At 39.7% G+C, this 17782-nt stretch overlaps 1 protein-coding gene across 2 annotated transcripts in view; it reads right to left on the reverse strand.

The window, feature by feature from the left end:
- Window positions 1-4809: 4809 nt before the first annotated feature.
- kcnip2 (Kv channel interacting protein 2) overlaps window positions 4810-17782 on the reverse strand; it is a 139325-nt gene continuing 126352 nt past the window's right edge. The window contains exons 3-9 of one of the 2 annotated variants that reach the window (XM_061231158.1): window positions 15726-15887; window positions 15368-15437; window positions 14382-14452; window positions 14157-14264; window positions 13162-13266; window positions 12774-12836; window positions 4810-12219 (exon numbers count right to left, since the gene is read on the reverse strand). In XM_061231158.1, the coding sequence (XP_061087142.1) occupies window positions 12172-12219; window positions 12774-12836; window positions 13162-13266; window positions 14157-14264; window positions 14382-14452; window positions 15368-15437; window positions 15726-15887 (627 nt within the window). In that variant the 3' untranslated portion in view covers window positions 4810-12171. The remainder of the gene's footprint in view (window positions 12220-12773; window positions 12837-13161; window positions 13267-14156; window positions 14265-14381; window positions 14453-15367; window positions 15438-15725; window positions 15888-17782) is intronic. The other variant, XM_061231157.1, reaches the window with a different exon arrangement.

Raw genomic sequence — 17782 nt, forward strand, 5'->3', positions numbered from 1 at the left:
CTGAACAGAAACAGGCACTTTAGACACATCTTGACCAATCAACTACCAACTGCATAACAATGAAATATGTGCAACTACATTCCCTGGAGTGCGTCAGAAGCAGCCATTTTTCTTATACAAAGCTTCCATCAAGGTCGAGAGACATTTCAGTGATTTGTGGGGTCTGAAATATGACAAAGCCACTTGTCCTTTCAAATCTACCCCATGAAGAAGGTATTCACATCAAAACACCGATGGTAAAGGTCAGTAATATAAAAGTCTGAATCATTTCATTTTTAAGACATATCAACAAGATTTCTTCTTGTCTTCTTGTCTCATTAAAATGCAGCACTTCATTTTTAAGACGGGTGCTGTATTTTAATGAGACAAGAATCATGATGCATATTAAATCAGTCTTGTGATTTCAAAGGATGAAGAACTGGGCCCTATTTCATATATGTTGCTAACTCGGTTAGCTCGATTAGATTGTCGATGTTTCTGGTGATTTGGTTTCATGAAGGCATTTCACAATTTAGGCAGGCCTGTTGCTGGCCTGTTGCTGTATCCTAAGCACAAACCTGTAAACCCAAAGGTTTTAGATTAAGTTAGGAGGGTAACATACACATAGCCTATATACACAGGGGCAGCCTGTAGCGTAGTGGTTAAGGTAAATGACTGGGACACGCAAGGTTGGTGGCTCTAATCCCGGTGTAGCCACAATAAAATCAGCACAGCGTTGGCCCTTAACCCTGCATTGCTCCAGGGGAGGATTGTCTCCTGCCTAGCCTAATCAACTGTACATCACCCTGGATAAGAGCATCTGCCAAATGCCATTAATGTAATGTAAACCACCTGGCGAAATTACTCCCAGGCAGCAGAAATTAGCTCAGCTTTTGTAAGCAAGGTTCTTATCAATGAACCAGCCATCTTTCTAAGAAGAGCATTTAGAAGGGAACGTTTTTTCAGAAAGGATCTTTTAAGAAAGTGCCTCCGATTTAGTTGTGAGAGAATCATTTACCTCCAGTGATTAATAAAAGTGCACATTGCGAAGCAAACCCTGTAGATACTGTATTCAGCTCTCGCAAAGGCATTTTTAAATGCTCTTGGCAACGCTGAAAATATCATAATAAACTTTATTTGTCCACTCGTTTCATACAACGTACAGTGCATAATCACTAGTAAATGAATATTTCCATTGGGTTCCAAAATGTCCGGTGAGGTTAACCACTTGTCCATTATGGTGTACAAGTTATTGATTACTAATTACAATTTTATTCATAAGAACACTTTGATTTAATTGCTTTTTTGATAAAGTCACCACACTGAAATATTGAATTATGTTATTTTTCAATTTCCCAGTGCTTGGGAAGTCATGACAAATTTTATAATTTTATGTTTCACTGTGTTGGCATTACTAAGTAAATCAAAGCTTTGTTATGAATTTATTTAATCTGCAAATACCTGCCAGCTCCACTCTCATTTTTGGCCGATCTGGCTATGTTTGTGAAATATATTGCTCCATACCGAGCCCCCGAAGTAAAAAAAATTCAGATTATTTTTCATCTTGTGCGCTCAAGATGAAAATACCTTTTGGAACTTTGTCGGCTCCGAGGCCAATAGTACTTTTGTCAATTTTGTCTCCCTTTGTCTATATAAGGAGTATGATCCTGTTTTTGGCATGAGATTCATTTATAGCACAGCAGGTGTGCACATTTTTCCAATATGATTCAATGCTAGATTCACTCATCAAATCGTAGTTCACGTTAATGAAATAGATTATTTGATAATTCATCTCAATTGTTGTTGAAATCGGGCGCAAATTTGAAATGATCTGTCAAATGTGATCTGTGTATATGAATATGTAGTTCAAAATAAAATCTTAAATGGTTGTTTATGACTGAGACTGGCACTTGTCACTAAGCAGATGTCACAAAGCAGTCATGGCAAAGTTGTTGAAAATCATATTAACATTTAAAATGATCTACAGTATCTCATGTGCAACAGTGGGAAAATTACTGAAATAGCAAGTGCAACTGTACTTAAAGTTTAAAAGAAAATCAGTGCTCAGTCGCCACTAGGAACAATAAGATACATAAGAATTACAATTGCAGCTACATCTCATCTCTTATTTGGTATCTTTAAATGTTTAGTCACCTCAAAGATATAAATACCTCAATGTGCTTGAAAGCTAGATTCATTAAACATATGCGTACAAATGTCTTTGATATGACCAATCTGTACACATATGTTTGGGGGCAGGGAGACATGTCAGCCTCAATGTTTTCATATGAATGAATTGCTACCTAGCATGCTTGTGTGACCTGATGTTTAGACTACACAAGACTAGGTGGTCCAGCAGCATGTCTGCCCCATGTTGAAAAGAAGCCTTGGCCTACGGACCAACAAATTCCAAATGTATAAGTGATGACGATGATGATGAATTTATTTTTACAATTTCCTTCATTCCGAAGCACTGGGAGTAGAAACATCCTTGAAACTTATTGCACAATTACCTGCTATTCATTGGTACTGCAGTAAACACAAGGCTGGATGTAATTATTGTAGATTGGAGGCTCAGAGGGGTAAAATAATATGTATTTGGCTCAGCATGGTTATAGAGAGAAAGGTCAGAATTCACAATAGTTTCTAACCTTGATTGTGTTTGAAATGGTATAAAAAGGCCAATCATGTTCAGTAATAGCAGTTGGTATGTGCAGAAATAGGCCCCTTTTTTGGCTGGTGTTAATTGTATTGTATTTTTTCTTTATTTGTTATTGAAATTCTATCAAATATAAAGAGGGAAAGGTATAGTAGTATCCACAAAAAAATACTCCTTATCAATTTCAAAAGTACTCCGCAAAGGAAAAGGTGAGGTGATGTTGCTGGGCCCAGGGGGGCACTTGCAAGCAGAAAAGCAATGGAATACACTTCATGCACAATTGGCAAATACCTGGCAACAGTATGACCAAGGGATTCCCTCTTCCACGAGGAGCCAATGCTGCTGGTCACTGCCAGATACAATTCTGCATTGAATTATTCCTTCTGATCATAGCACTACAGGACTGCTTTCATCTCACTGACTGGAATATGTTCAGAGTAGCTACAACCTATGAACATCACACGGACATTCAGATGTATACAGAGACTGTGACTGCTTACAGTAGCAAAAGCATTGCTACACCAAAAGCGTGATGCGGGCGGGCTATCAGCCCTTCTCTTTCTCTCCCGTGGTAATGGGCGTGGTTGCACGTGCTGTGCTGTGCAGGCGGGCAGCATGCAGGCAAAAAAAATTCTGCTTCGGTTGGTTGATTGTTGGGTTCTTGGTCACCTCCTTGACTTTGGCTGGGTGGCCAAACTCTAGGAAGAGTCCTGGTGGTTCCAAACTATTATTGAGGCCACTGTGATCTTGGACACTGAAAGCTTTGCCTTGCCCTGATCTACAGAGTGTTCCGTGGATTTCATGGCTTGATTTTTGTCTGGATATGCAGTACGAATTGTGGGACCATATATGTATACACAGGTGAGTGCCTTTCTAAAGTATGTCCAATCAATTCTATATGCAACAGGTAGACAGGATGCACCTGACCACAATTTGGAGGGTCTGAATACGTACTATGCAAATGAGAGATTGTTTTTGTCAAAATGTCTAAAACTATGTTTTCACTTTGTCATTATGGATTATTGAGTGTAGATAGCATTGTGTGAAAGGCACACAATCACAAACTTGAACTTAGGGAAAAAGCTGTGCAGGGACAAATCTCCAATTAATTTATGGGGACACACATGGTAAATGGTTGGCATTTATATAGCACCTTTAGCCTTTATTAAGTGCTGTACAATTGATGCTTCTCATTCACCCATTCACACACACACTCACCCACCAATGGTGATTGGCTGCCATGCAAGGCACCAACCAGCTCATCATGACCATTTTGGGGGTTACGTAGGTTAGGTAGACTTCTGGCTGTAAACTTTGCTGTTTGGATAGAACCACCCCTGAACACAGTAACATGCTACCTGTGGCGGGAAGAAATATATAAATGCATGAAAGCTGTTATATAGTTTATCTTATTCCTCCCCTTTTTCGGCATTCAGAAAGTTGTAAATGGAGGCCATTAACAGAAAAGGGCTTGTGAGCATCAAAGGTGCAATTTAACCATTTAAATAGCAGGGCCATAGTTCTTTCTGTAGTGTCACCCCTTGTGTTGTCTTAAACTTCTGTATACCTGCCTTCACTAAACCCATAAAATAAAGCAGTTTCCAAAAAGGAAACTTGTGTGTGGTGTGTTCAATAGGAGGAGCTTGTTTCAAGTTTTGTGATTTTTCATCTTGATTTTGTGGGTGAACCAAATTTGATGCAATACCTGTTTGGCATACCTGTAAACATATTATATTAAGGTAAAAATGGCAAGTTACTCATGAGGCTAAAAAATAACCCTTCACCTTCTCCACAGCGATGTCCCCGGTGTTAAACAATCACTTATTTCATCGGTCTTATCTTCCATCACATCTCTCCGACACGGACCAGACCGATTTCATCGCCTCTCACATTTGCCCACACACCCATCAGGCATGCTAAATGTCATGTGGACCTCACCGATAGGACCTCAATCTCCAAAGGGTTAGCCACGCAACCTGTAATGTGTCATCAGGTCGCTGACACCACAGTGCTTCCACAGCGAGACTCAGACTTGTGGTTTCTTCAACCTACACAATCTACACAAAAACACAAAAACGTTTGTTCTACCTGAACAGTTCATTAGGCATGCAGCACAGATGTGAAAATAACATATTTATTTTTGGATAACTGCTGCAAAGTCTCACACATGATTGCATAGCAACTGTGACTTTATTGTTTGTCTCTGTACAAAATATACATATTTGAAACAGCAGAGCCTAATCAACTAGACACGCAGCAAGTAATGGTGGCCTATTCACTGCCATTGCTCTAGACACAGTGCATGCGATTATAGCCAGGAGGTGACTGTGGTCCCGCGGCATTCAAGGCAGGATACCCTTCAAATATAAGGAACTAAACAAATGATCAAATGACCATAAATGGTTGTTAAGTGCCTCATTTTACAGGTGCTGTGAATGTTACAAGTTAGGTCACGTCTGTTCTGCCAATCCAACCTCTTTAAAAACAGGGAAGCACTGGTTTATATTACTGCAGTGCTCAGTACTCTTATAGCAGGGGTCCCCAAACTAAGGCCCTTTTATCATTTCTGACCATTCTGGTGTATAATAAAAATTGTGACGATGACTACTACATGCAACAAAATGAACAAAAATGTTTTAAGTTTAATAGGTTTTATAGCTGAGGCGTTGAGGACAGTTGAAGATGTAGTTATTATAATGATTTATATTATGGAAGCAGGTGGAGTGGTCTTGAATATTCATGGATTAACATATCAAAAGTGAAAGATATACAATAGCTACACTGCAGTTTTGTTGATGAGGTGAAGTAGTTCTATACAATCATCAATGAATAAATATAACTATATACTGGCCAATTTTCAATGTAGCAAGCAATTTCATGCATAAATAACAATTACATGAGATACATGAGATATGCAAGTAAAAGTCCTTAGCCATGTGCACCCTCTATTGGCCAGTGAAAAGTACAGTGGTGTGCAAAAATTTGGGCACCCCTGGTAAAAAACCCTTTTACAATTAATATCTAAGTCAACAGAAGCAAACCTGACCTCTAAATGGTACTATGTTAAACATAACATATGTCTTAAGATTTTAAAGCAAGATAATGTTTTATTTTAATTTCTTACAATTTCAAAATAATAAAAAATGAAAAAGGCCCTGAGCAAAAGTTGGGGAACCCTGTCAGTTAGTACTTTGTAACTCCTCAGGGAAGTATAAAAGCTTCCTGTAAATCTTCCCCCATTCTTCCAGACAGAACACCCCTAACTTTAGAAATATTATTTGGCCAGATTGAGACAGATGTTTGAGACATATTTTCAATAACATTCAAGACTGGGGACGGTAGTGGCCATTAAAAAAACCTTAATCTTTCATCTTTCCTGGAGGTACTTCATGGCTGATTTCAAGGTATGCTTTGGATCATGGAATGGATGCTGGAAAACCTCTCTTTAACTTCAATGTCTGGACTGACCTGAATTTATTGATATTTGGTGGAATCCTTAATTTTGTGTTGAGGGCGTTCTTTCAGGCAACTCTGCCAAGTCTGTGTTATGTAAGGTATGTCGTATTGTTGTCCTGTGAACAGCTAGATCCATGTCTGCTATTTTTTTGCAGCTCTACATTTGTGAGTTCTTATGAACATTTCTCAGGTCATTCTATCTAAAATCCAGAACTTGCCTTGACTTCAACATTTATCTTCCATTTTCTAATAACGTTTCTGGCCGTGGAAATAAGTAGTTTGAAACATTGAGATAATTTTTGTAGCCTTCTCTGTCTTGGTGGAAATAAACAATCTTCATTCTGAAATCCTGTTTAGAGGAACCAATGGTTGTTAATGCCAGACAGAACAGCATAGAGTTAGACACTTTAGAAGGCATGGAGTTGCTTCAGAATAAAAAAGTCCTGGAATTAAACTCACCTCATTGAAGCCCTAACAAGTAAATTATCTGGATCTGGGCCTTTGTGATCATATTTTTAAAAAGTAGCAAAGAATAATCCAAAAGGGTTCCCAAAGTTTGACACAGGACCCTTTTCCTTTTTTAAACAGAAAAAAATTAAAACAAAAAACAATCTTGCTTTAAAATGTGCACAAAGGTTGAACCACTTCAGGTTTGCTTTCGGTCATATACAGATGAATTGTAACAGACATTTAAACAAGGGGTGCCCAAATTCTTTTTGCACCCCGCTGTAAGCCCGCCAATCACCATCAGGGTTCCAATCAGCAATTTCATTTTCTGCCCCAGGAAAATTGTTTGGAGACCCCTACAATATAATCTTATTTCGGTCCACAGTTTATAAACTTGTTTAAAGAAACGTGCTGACATCGGCTTGCGGAAATAATTGACTGTATGTGTCAGCCTTTGTCCTCTCATTTAATTATGTGTGCAACTGCAATTCTGTCCAACTGTGTACAGGCACACACATGCACGTATGTGAGTGTGTGTGCATGTACAGTAGGTGGAAGGCCTGGGATTGTTCTCAGGTTTTCTTAGGCTCATCGCACTGCCGCAGCCCTGGAGGAGGGCCGGGCTTTGGGCGAGCAGTGAACTGGCCTTGGGCTTGTACCTCAATGCTCTGAATGGGGCCTGGGCTAGGGCTTCGCCATTATTCTGTATGAGTGTGTCTTTGTGCATGCTTGTCATACATCTGTTGTAAAAATGTTTTGTAAGAGTACTTTTTTCTAAAAATTTAAAAACGTCTGTGTGGCAGAGGTTGTCCACCTTTAACAAAATGAGAAGATCTGGCTCTCTCCTAAACAACAAGTTCCTGGCTCCTCCAGCCATGTTCAAGCCACTGACCAGTGAATTGGCATGGAATCATAATATTTGTTCAATAAAAAACTGCATTGATTATAGAATGCAGCTCTGTGTGTGGTCTTTCACAAATTGACATATTTGTGGGAGTTTACCTGCCTTATGTAACATGTGAAACTTCCCGTTCTATCTATTCATGCATGTTTCACATTGGCCAATCTACGCACACACCTACATGTCAAGTGTTACTGTAACACTTTCTGCTTGGATGAAAAGCAATGAATGCAGTTACAGCCCACAAAATCTGGGGCAAAATAGCTTTATGAATCTTTAAATATAGGGAAAACAATAGGACCCAGATAGAACAATGCACAGGACCGATTTTGTTATTTAGCTCCTGATATGTTCTAGGCAGAATGGGCCGTTTTACCTGCACCAGACCACAAAAGCATACATGGGGCCAGAATTACGCAAATTGTGGCTTGACGAGGGTGTATTGGTGTGGCCGCAGGCTCCATGAAATTAAAGTCTTATTAAGAAGGTCATTACGCAATCTGTGAATGGGACTGCCTATGAACCACATTTTGCAAGAGACAGATCTTAAACAGCTCAGTTAAAACAGGTGTATAGTGCATTGAATATCTTCACTGCATGTGGTGATATCCATGTATCGGTTGCTACGTAAAAGCGTATCCACAGGACAAAATATGGAGGGTGAATTCAGGTAATTTGGGACACTTTTTGTAGATTCAGTTTCCGAGTCTGCCCTCACCACCAGTTTTAATAAGATACCCATAACACTGCACTGCACTGCACAAAACTGAGTTCCACCACTGCCATTGTCTGGCTCTGGTAAAGGGCATGTTACACACAAAATTAGAGACATTTATTTTAAAGCACTCAAATTTCTGTTATATATACTTTCTTGTGCGCAAAATAATTTAAATGTCCCAAATGACCTGAAACCATGTGTCCCTAAATTACCATACACGTGAAGGTAATTTGGGACAGTTTCAAAATGATTAAATCAAAAAAAAATGTTACATTATATTCAAAACGTTTTTTATTGATTTTGTTGCATACATGATACATGATACTTTGATATACATCATAATAAGACATGCTGTATCATGCATGACATTTTTATCATCTTAACAAATAACAGGTCCAAATGATATGTACCTGTACGTATTGTACCCTGTCTGCTGCCTACTTCCTGGGTGACCATTGCCACGTCCACGTCACATTATAAATGTCATGTGATCATGATCACTTGCAAGGTCTTTGAGGTGAAAATGCGGAATGACAATTAATAAACAGAAAAACTCAAAATACTTAAGGTGTCCCACATTACCTGAATTCACCCAAAATATTCCAGCTGTGGCGCCTATTGTTTGAATTAAATGCGTGACGTAACGTTGCAATGAGCTTGACTTTTGTGGGTTTATAATGGAATCTTTTATTTCTCCCAGATGCGTAATTATTTGTATGGCTGGGTGTTTGAAACAGAAGTTGCAGGTGATTTTCTCTTGTGGCAGTCCCTTTAATTTCCCGTTTCTTTTCCGCGATTGTTGTTAATCCACCAACAGCAAATTAGCTCACAGATCATGTTTAGTTTTTGTGTGTGTAAAAGTCTAATTCCTTCAATTTTCCTAAAAACTTAGTACGAGTCACATATGCGATCCATTTCAGCATACAGTGACATGGCTATGGTCATCCACTGTGACATTGTGGTTGGGAAGCTGTTGCTAAAGAGAGACTACCAACCGGGCAGGTTTATACAGCTCAGCCTGCATAATAGAGCGATTGGGCGTTTGGACCATCGTCAGCTAATGGTCTTCTGAACTTCCTGGGACTTTGTGCAGTTATTTGCCATTTTCTCTATAAATATTGGTCCAATTCACATCAATCAAAGTGTTTTTGTTTCTGGGACAGTCAATAAGCAGCAAAAAAAAAAAAAAACTACCATTGAACGGACATTAACTTCTGGTGGAAGTTTCCCTCTGTTCTGTTCGGAACATGATGAGTTTATGTCATTGTCACTACGGTTGAGCACATTATTTCAGTCACTTCCCACTGCTTTGCATCAGATATTGGTTAGTTTAATATTGTATATTTAAGTATTACACATTTTTTGTGACAAACACCCAGCCTTAATTATTGCGTGGCTGCAATCATTAATTAATATTTACAATTAATAATCTGCTTGATGATTTCTTGCTCTGGGGGTTGAAATAGTGTAATTCTTGTTGCAAATATTATTTCAGTGCTTTAGAGGCAGAGAAATGTCATGCACAATTCGACCCTCGTTAATTGTGTGAACTTTAGTAAATTCAACGTAATACATAATCAGCCACAGCGCATCTTGTGATGGCTCGCCTAGATCACACGCATGCTGCGGATCTAGCCCTGTGCGCCAGTTTGATACATACGACGCATGTTTCCCCGGCAGAATGCGTGATATGTGCGCCTGAAAATTGTCGTAAAAGGCTTAGCACATCTAACCCTTAGTGGGGACCACTGGCAGAAGGGTGGATTGTAGTTATGGTGTTTAGGATCATCAAGACATGTCACCGCTGTTGAATGGGGAATGTAATTTGTCTTGGTTAATAAGCAAACAGCATAACACAGTACAGTATAATATAGATTTTCTACAGTGTAGTGTTTATGGAACTAGAACTCGTTGCTGATTCCAAGCCTGCTTTTGGATATTTCCAATTGTTCTGTTTTCTGCATATTATAAGCCATCCTGCATAGGGGTGTCTGCAATCATGAGGCTAATAAATAATAATCAACAAATTAATGCAGATCACTGAAGCGGATATCCTTTGGGAGGAACCTGACAAAAGGACAATGTGCTATGAATGTGCCGTACCAGGTGATTGTTAATAACCATCTCTGGTTATTTGTGTCTGGCTTGTGCTTGTTTATGTCAACAAGAGGGACCAAACAGAGGAGCGCATTGTTGATAAGGGTCATACAGGGGCCGCTTGGCTAGCCACAGCTGGAGCAATATGCGGAGAGCTGACTTTAGTCTGATGACAAAGCCACGGCGCTACTGGTTTTTGCGTGCACACCTGGCTCCTTTGCAGGAGCATCGCCATAGCAACAGGCAGCTGCAAGGCCAACACCAGTTCCAGCACTTCTGCCGGGTGGGGTTTGTTTAAGGGTCACAGAGAGAACAGAACGCAACACCTGCCACAGCCACACTCGAAGGTAAACTATTTTCACCTCGCCTTCACTGTGTTCATTCGCCAGTCGTGTTGGTTGTCCTTTGCCATGAGTCATGAAAAAAAATAACAAACAACATCACACTTTAAACTAAAGCTAAGGGGAACGTTTTTTCTATGTATAATTTGACACCACTCTTGCTTTTCTTGGTCAGCTCTTTAAATACTAATTGTGTGATTACATATACTCTGGGTACACAAAAAAGCTTCAACTTTGACTTTAGGTTGGTGGTATGTACAACCATTGCTGTCTGCCAGCATCTACAGCAAAGGTTTTCTTTATGGTCCCAGATAACACTTTTACATTCTCATAACATTACTGTATGGCTGTACGTCACAAATAACATCACGGAAACATTGCAGGAATGCTATTGCATAGGCCATTTTATACTGTTACTTCTATGCACTATTGCAGAGTGTCAGGGAGCCGGGTACTAAGGGGAGGGAATGGACGAGTGGGGCTTCCTGAACCAGAAATGGGTAGAGCTGCTGTGCATTATCAGTGACTCACTGATCAGGACCAATCATGGCAATCTGTTTTCTGTTTTGTTTAGTTTTTTCCATAGGGGTCAAGTGACTGAGCTCTCTCTCTAAACTCCAAAGCTCCACCCATTTCTGGCCTATCACTAGTTAGGGTGGAGTCTTGCTTTTGGGAGACAGGCTGAAGTGACACAAGCAGTCAGAGTAGTATCCAGATGAGGAGAACTGCAGGCAAGGTTCAGAGCACGTTGATAAATATTGATAGGTTGAGATTTTCTGTGGTTGACATCATGCGGTCAGAAACAATAAAACAAGCTGGAAAACGCCGTCGTCACGGTTATGTGTCCAAGCCGGCCTGGAACCAAGTCTTTCGTTCAGCTGGGTTCCCATGGAAAAGGATTTTCATGAAGTGTTTTGTTTGCATACCATGTCAAATGCACTTTTCTAAGTCGCTTTGGGTAAGAGCATCTGCCAAATAACTAAACTGTAATTATGATTGAAGTTTCCCTTCAATATCTCTACCCGTCCTCCCTTCCCAAGACAAGAATGAGATTGCATGTGTGTGTGAGTGTGTGTGTGCACTGGTATAAGTCCGTGTGTGTGTGTATTTGTGTGTGTGTGCGTGTATGTGCACACATTGCATGTATGTTTAAGTGTGTGTGTGCACTGGTAAAAGTCTGTGTGTGTGTGTATTTGTGTGTGCATGTATGTGCACACACATGTGTTTTACTGTGTGTTCACGTGTGTGTGCAGGTCAGAGGTGGTGGTGATGGTGTGGGGTAGGGGTGCTCGGGAGTCCATCCAATGCCAAAGCAGTCTCAGAAATTCAAGGAAATAAAACAAATTCCAAATCCTTCCCTTGGCTCTCCCAGCAAATCAACCTGCCCCAGCTCCCTCTAGTCTCAGGGAGGGAGAGAGGAGACACAGATGGGGAGATGAGCCTCCTTGTCAGGCAGCCAATGGAGAGGAGGGGGTGGGACTGGGCTTGGTGGGTGAGGAGGAAGAGTCCAAACTGCAAACACACAGGGCTCGCTTGACCATGCCCCCTCCACTGTCTCCTTAGAAATGTATCCTTAAATGACGTTGTCAAACAGTTGCATGGACTGCATGATGTTTTCATCCTGGTCAGAGAGAGGAGACACATTACATTACATTAATGGTACGAACAGAATTTGTAACAGTGCCCGAGATTAATGCTGAAAGACTATCACCATTTGAATTGACTTAAATTCCTTTTTTGAAAATAACCTTTGTTTAGAAATACTGGTTGAAATACAGTACAATTGTAAGAACACAGAATTAAAAACCATATTTTGAGCTATTAACTTAAGCTATGCCAAGTCATGACAAAAATGGAAAAACTATTAAAATAATCTTGAAGATTATGCAGACTGCATTATTCCAATGTCTTTTCAGACAATAGTATGACACTGATATCTCTTTACTATTTTATTGGGTTATTCCCAGTTCAGCTATCATATGCACCTGGCTTACCTACCACGTGTGCTGTGTATGCTTTATGAAACTAGCAAATGACCTTACGTCAGTAAAGACAGCCTTACATTCACTAAAGATTAAGATGATGGAAGACTATACATTGTAGAGGTGCTCAGATTGTGCGCATTGGCAGTATAAATAAATTAAAATAATAATTGTGGTCACAAAATACAAGTACCTTTTGGCATGACTCAATGAACTCTTCAATAGTGACAACACCGTCATTGTTCCGGTCCATTTTCTGATGGGAGAAAACATCATTAATAGAAACATGCCATTCAGGGGTAGATATTTTACCAAAGAATAAATGGACAGGACTTTGGCCAAACCCTGTTCCTGGAGATCTATCATCCTGTAGGTTTTAATTTAAACCCTAATTTGGCATGCTGGATTCCACTAATAAGCAGCTAAATGAGCTCTCTAGATGTTCAATAAGGTGTGCTTTTTTCGAGTGAAAAGGCATGGGACAGTAGATCTCCTGGAACAGGATTGGGCAGCCCTGGGTTACCATAGCGGGAATGGGCTGTGTCATGGCAGTGGTGGAGGACACCCAGAACGTGGCTTACCCTAAAGAAGTTCTCCACATGTTCCCTGGGGGCGTCCTCCTGCATGGTGGGGTAGGTACACTTCCCCATCATGTCATATATGGACTTCATTATGTCTGTCATCTCCTGACGGGAGACAGGGACCAGATGGTGAAATGGTGTAGGAGTAAGCGGTAAATGAATATATGGAATTTTGCCATGCCTTGATATTTTTTACCCCACAAACACCTTATAAAATTCTTTGTTACATGACGTCAATCATTTTGATTTTATATTTTAATGCGGTAATATAGTTCACAAAACTACTCATATTTTACTGGACTTAGTTAGTTGCACAGCACAACGAGAGTGAATACAGCTATGGTTGCTGTGCCAATATCAACACCTTGTCACCTGAGTTCAATATTTGTAATCCACTGAGCCTTGAACCTTGAAAGTTGAGCAAACTCAAAACTGCACTTGCAATCAGTTACTTAATTAAGAATTTTTAATTGGGAGAACCACATTTACAATATAGTATAGGTGAAAAGTTTAGCTGTTTGTTTGCTGGTTATTGTCAAAAGTATGCAGAACATAAAAAATAATTTTACATGAAAGGCGAAAGGCGGCGTAGAAATAGCAGCATTGCTATGAATCAATGAGTTTCAATGATAACGAAGACTGATCTATAACAGCCACATTACTATATACTATAAAATTATGCATATGCCATTTTTAAACAAATAACCATTTTGATCCGAGCTCTAGTATATAATAAAAAAAATTTGTTTAAGTATTATTGGCTGAATTATAAAAAATAAGCCCGATATGAGTACTCCATGTTCAATTCAAGGAGTAGTTTGCTTTGTCTACATGGTCTTTGCTGAATGTTTGTTTGTAAATGTTTTTATTTCTTTCAGCTCCAAGGCTCAGACATTATGCAAGTTCAGGGGGCTGTCAGCTTGTCTACCAAATCAATTTTTAAAACAGTGTTTTAAAACAGTGTTAAACAAGATAGTTGGTGTATGGTATGGTACCTCTTTGGTGATGCACCCGTCCTTATTCAGATCATACAGGTTAAATGCCCAGTTGAGCCGGTCAACAATGGATCCCCTGAGTATGATTGACAGGCCCATGACAAAGTCCTGTGGTGGCGGATCGGGGTTAAGAGCAATCAGGGATGGGGACAGGGCACAGTGTGCTTCACACATATATATAAGAGGCATGCCTACTGCTGCTCTGAGCATTCACAAAAAACTCACCTCAAAACTAACAGATCCATTCTTTTGGGTGTCAAAAGCATCAAACAGGAAATGTGCATACATGCTTGAATCTGAAAAAAAAAAAAAAAGAGGATGCATGTTTTGTCATTTATATTGAAGTCCTGTAAAAAAAAAAAAAAGGCATCATTGTTATCTGATGATTTTTCAGTGAATTTGCCATTGAATATGTTACTTATACTGTATGTAATTTTATACATAGAAATGGATTTTATGTGCCAATAAAGCTGTGCAGAATAAAGGCAAACATTTAATGAAGGCGGGATGATGTGCCAAAACATTTGAATCTTTATCCCCATCTTTAACCAGAAAAGTGCTGCATGGCGCACCATAAGTGTTTATATCCTACCAGCTTATAAAGATTGCAGCCCACCTCTATTAAAAATATAAAGAAATTACTGTGGTTTTCCTGCACTGAGTTAATAAGCCATTAACAGCACAACTGAAAGTAGACACGCTGTCTGCATGCCTCTCTAATTGGCACTGTTAATGCCTCTCTCATTAACATCCACATCGTGGGGACATTTTAGAGTCTGGCATTTCAAACTTGCCACCAGGAACATAATTAGCCTTACTTAGGCAAAATCTGCTCTGAGCACATATATTTTAGGAATAAATAAGTATATTAGTTGGTGTGTATGATTATATTATAAAGATGTAGGGGGGGTAAGGGGTTCTAATGAATATTATGTAAATGTGATGGGTGCAGTGAGTGTATTTGTGGGTACAATGCACTATTGTGAGAGAGTACAAGTACATTATGAAGGTGTAGTGTTTAAGCGGTGGTGTAGCAGGAGTGTGCTATACAGATGTAGTGGGTGTGATGGGTAGTAGGGAGAGTATACAAGTATGTTATAAAATTGTTAGCTAGGAGGAGTGTACGAGTATGTTACAAAGCTATGAGTATATTATAAAGCTGTAACAGCACTTAGTGTGTTATAAATGTGTAGTTCATGATGGGTGCTGACCTCCCTGTGGGAAGAACTGTGAGTAGATGAGCTTGAAGGTCTCTTCATTGACCATTCCACAGGGGCACTCCTGCATAAGACCGGACAGAAAATGGTTAGCCCAAAAGGCCTCAACTCAACCCCCTGCACCACCCTATTTCCGACTTCATTTACAGTACATAGAATGCAGTAGAGACTGTAAAGAAACTGATAGATACAAGGAAACCCAGAGACTATCTGGTAAACTAAGAGCGTTGAGAGGTCTAAAAGAGTGAGAGACTCAAACAGGCAGAGACACCATAAGACTGAGACAACAAGGGATTCTGAAGGAGAAAGCGCAAGACTGCAGCGAGCCCGAGACGGAAGGAGGGAGACTCACGTTCTTGAAGCCCCTGTAGAGGATCTGCAGCTCTTTCTTGGTGAACTTGGTCTGCTCCTGCAGCTTGTCCAGGCCCTCGGGCCTGTAGCACACAGTGGACAGCTCAAAGTCGTCCTCGATGCTGTCTGCGGTAGAGACGGAGAAGAGAGGCACACTGTGACACTTACGTCTCACACACCTTGACATGCAGAGGGGAACCATACAGAGCAGTAGTGCAGGGGAAGGTAGTCAACGAATAACATAACATAATAAGTACAACAGGCCATCATAACATAATAAGTACAACAGACCATTCAGCCCAGCAATGCTCGCCTTTTCCTACCACTAAAGTGCAGCTACTGCTTAATTTGTCCAGAATCGAATTAGGCCTTGAAAACCTTGAGTTTGAAGCCTTGGGTTTCTGCCTCCACTACATGTCCAGGCAAGCTATTCCACATATTGACCACTCTGTGTGGTATTCATCCTTTGCTGATTTCCATTTATGCCCCCTCGTTCTGCTAACCGAGGTCGCCCAATGCAGTTACGATCCAGCATTGGTCACAGCTGGTGAAGAATGTGCTTGCCTGCTACAGAAGGATAGTACTGTACATGCAGGAGTTTAGCTTTTTAATCAGTTATCAAACAAAAGCCAAACATATAAAAAGCAATGTGCAGTACTATGCTTTGAGGAATGTGATGTGACCAAAAGGAATCCATGCAGTAAAGAAACAAGTACAGTACTTGAAACTGGATTGAGTTGGACTGAACCCTTATACAAAACGTCTCACCCGCAGATAAGGAAAATAAGTCCCACCTGGACTTATAATTACATCAAGAAATCTGTTTTCATTGTACTGATGTAAATAGAATGTTTCCATAAATACAACATTTTCCTTGGTTACAGCAAGGTTAGCCTACAGCAGGATGGCTCACACCTCGTCATTACTCTATATTATTCAAAACACACGTGACACAATTGACCTTTGATCAGACTAAATCCAATGATCCGATGTTAATATCGTATTGGTGAACTGATAAGAATTGCCTCCACTGATGGCAAAAGCAAAATGTATTATTATTCAAACCACTGTTGATTAAATTTTCCTTGGACAAAGTCCAAACATCAACATCATTGTTCTAGTGGTTAACGGATAAGAATCGGCCCCATTAATAGATAAACAAATGTGAGCCATAGGGGATTCCAAATACAAAATACATGAGTGTTGTTTGGTTTACAGTATATTATCTTACATTAGCCCATTAGCTTCCATATAAATCTTAGTTTTGCCACAAACCCTAATTAACTATGTCATGACGTTACACTATGACAATGTATACAATGAATAATCACTTAAAATGCAAAATAAATCATTAAAAAGTCCTGCACACATGAAAATAGCATATTAAGCATAAGCTCTGGAACACTGCCATGACTGGTAAGAAAGGTGTTATATCATGCTTATACCTTTTTTGTTGTTGTTTCATTTGGTTCCAGATATCATAAATGATAATGTGCTATATCTGGTTTTATCTACAGTAACCCATGTCCTGGCTGTTACTGCTGTATCTTTTACAAAAATGCTGAAATCAGGTGACATTGTCTTTTACTCTTTTTAGCCACAAGAGAGCAATCAAGACACACTGTAATTAATTCTGTACATCGGTGGCGGCCACCCAGGTCAGTTCAGATGCATTGTGTTACCTTTTTTCACCTTAAATTAGATTAATTCACTTTGCAATAAACTTAAACTTTGTTTTAAACTGGGCCGTAAAATGGACCATGTGTCTCTCCAGGACCAAGATCGGTCAGCTCTAACACTACTTATAAATTATGGCTTATTGTTTGGCCTATGTCTCTGAGAGTTTTTTTTTTTGTATTCCTCAGCCTCATAATGACCTTGCCTGTCATTGGCACATGTTGACACACCAATAACAGACTACAATGGCAATCAAAAACAATCAAAAACATGCAATCAATAGTAGATACTGAAAGCTTTCTTATTCCTGTGATTGAATACACTTGACTAATCAGAAACAGCTGAGTAGCCAACTGTCCAATTTCTTTTGGTCCCATAAAA

This window comes from Conger conger, chromosome 2 (genome assembly GCF_963514075.1).
Source record: "Conger conger chromosome 2, fConCon1.1, whole genome shotgun sequence".
Lineage (NCBI taxonomy): Eukaryota > Metazoa > Chordata > Actinopteri > Anguilliformes > Congridae > Conger > Conger conger.